General features: G+C 64.3%; 1 protein-coding gene across 2 annotated transcripts in view; it reads left to right on the plus strand.

The window, feature by feature from the left end:
- Positions 1-894: 894 nt before the first annotated feature.
- WNT7A (Wnt family member 7A) overlaps positions 895-2,164 on the plus strand; it is a 90,383-nt gene continuing 89,113 nt past the window's right edge. For both annotated transcript variants that reach the window (XR_011167522.1, XM_069083763.1), the window contains exon 1: positions 895-1,585. Coding sequence is in view for 1 of the 2 variants with exons in the window: in XM_069083763.1 (XP_068939864.1) it covers positions 1,515-1,585 (71 nt within the window). In the remaining variant the exon portion in view is untranslated. The remainder of the gene's footprint in view (positions 1,586-2,164) is intronic.

Consider the following 2,164-nt stretch of genomic DNA (forward strand, 5'->3'; position numbering starts at 1 on the left):
TTGGCCCAACGTGCGGGCAGGGGGCCGGCCGAGGCCAGAGTTGCTGGTGCGGCTTCCCGGTTCGGGCTAGTAACTGGGCTGGCGCGCTCTGACACCTTGTCCTGGGCCACTGGGCTCTCTAGTTTGGAGGGAGGGGACGGCAGGCGAGACAGCGACTCAGTGAGTCTCGAGGAGCAGCTCGGGAGCGTCTGCGGGGCTACCTGGGTTCCAGACCCCACCTTAGCGTTCAAAGCCCGGCCCCCTCTGCCAGGTGAGGCCCCCTTCAGCCCCGCGCTGACAGCTGGGGCCGGCCGGCAACTCGCCGGATCTGGGGCTCCACCGCAGGGCACCCCGAGCAGGAGTAGCTTGGGGTTAGGGCAGAAACCTCTGACCTCTGAGGACCCTGTGGACCCTGGCTGGTTCCCGACAGAGAGGGAGAGGTGGGGAAGGCCCGGGGAGCGAAGCGCAGGGGTGCGGCAATTCTCCGTGAAGAGGTAGCGACTGGGCGCAGCGCGGATTGAGCCCAGGCATCTGGCTTGCGCCGGCAGGCTAGGGGAGTGCGCGAGCTTGCGCGCGCGCGCGGGAAGATAGTATCCCCTCTCTCTTGTCCCCCCTAGCTTTCCCTCTTCCCTCCCCCACGCGAGGCCAGGACCCCTTGGCTGCCCTCGGCTGGGGAGGGGAGCCCAGAAAGCTACGGGATCGGAAGGCGGACTGTGCGGCCCCGGCAGGTGATAGCGAGCGAGTTCTCACGCCCCCTCCTCCTCCCCTCTACACACGCGCGTACACATACACACGCACACATACAGCCCTCCTCCTCTCCCGGCCCCCCCCGTTTCTCCCCCACCCCCGCCCCCCCCCTTTTTTTTTTTTTTTTTTTAAGCAGCACCCTACCCCCACCCCACCCCCACCTTCCCGGAGAACACGCCCCGAGTATTTGGAGGAGAAGAGGCAGATAGTAGCAGTAGCATTGAACCTGAGGGGCTCCGGCTGTGCGCAGACCTGCCGCTCGCGGAGCGACGGGCGACAGACTAGGCGAGAAAGCCGGAATAAAAGAAAAGGAGAGCGAGGGGGGGGGAGCGAAGGAGAGGCTGGGAGAAGGAGGGAGCCAGGGAGACACATCGAGAACCCGGGAGATCAGACAGACGCGCGCACACACACACACACACACACACACACACACACACACACACACACGCGGACCCTTAGCCAGCGAGCGCGGGAGAGAAGGCCAGTCTAGAGCCAGACGGACCGACGCCCCGAGACGACCCCCTGACCCCAGCCCCCCCGCACCCCGGAGACCCCAGGGCGGGATATGGTGATTGTCTCCACTGCCTCCCGGGATTTACAAAGACAGCTCCGCCTGCTCAGGGCTCCTGCCCCAGCTCCTGCCCTTAGCCCCCGGGGTCCCGTCCCCCGCGTCACCAGGGGGGGCTTAGCCCCGTGGGGGGCGACCCTGGCCCGAGACTGAGCCCCAAATCCCAGCCCCCTCCCCACCTAGTGCATGTGGAACTGAGCGCCGCCGGCCAGCGGGGAATATGAACCGGAAAGCAAGGCGCTGGATCTGCCCCATCTTCCTGAGCCTGGGCATCGTCTACATCAAAATTGGGTAAGGCACTTTGGAGGGTTGGGCAGGGCTGGGCTGGGCGGGGGCGCATGGTCCAGGACAGGGGCCCGCGAGCCTGGGGATCCCAACAATCGGGTTCCCTGCGGAGCTCTTTGTCCCTTCTCCAGTCCGCGCCAGCTCCTGCCTCCGTCGGAAAGTTTGCGGCGCAGACAAGGAGAGGGAGGTTGCGATAGGTAGATCTGGGGGCGGCAAACTTCCCTGTCCAGGACTCTGGGCACTGGAGCCTGGAGCTGTGGCGAGGAGAGCGGAGAGGCAGACAGGAGAGGCGTAGGGATGGAGATCAACGCGCGCTCACGTCACCAGATCCACCTAGACTCACAGATACAGACACATACACACACAGACACTCAGGGAGACACTCAGACACAAAGCGAGACCCAGAGTCCCCGGACACGCAGAGACACAGACATCCAGAGCCATTGACTCAGTCACACAAGGTACCTTAGAGCACACTCACACGCCAGCCAGCCAACCAACCACCCACTATGTAGATACACACGGTACAAGCTCACCCACACAGGTCTCTCTCTCTCTCTCTCTCTCTCTCTCTCTCTCTCTCTC

This window comes from Petaurus breviceps, unplaced genomic scaffold (genome assembly GCF_028583685.1).
Source record: "Petaurus breviceps papuanus isolate PSGF00001 unplaced genomic scaffold, PetGlider_PUasm1.0 174, whole genome shotgun sequence".
Taxonomy (NCBI): Eukaryota; Metazoa; Chordata; class Mammalia; order Diprotodontia; family Petauridae; genus Petaurus; species Petaurus breviceps.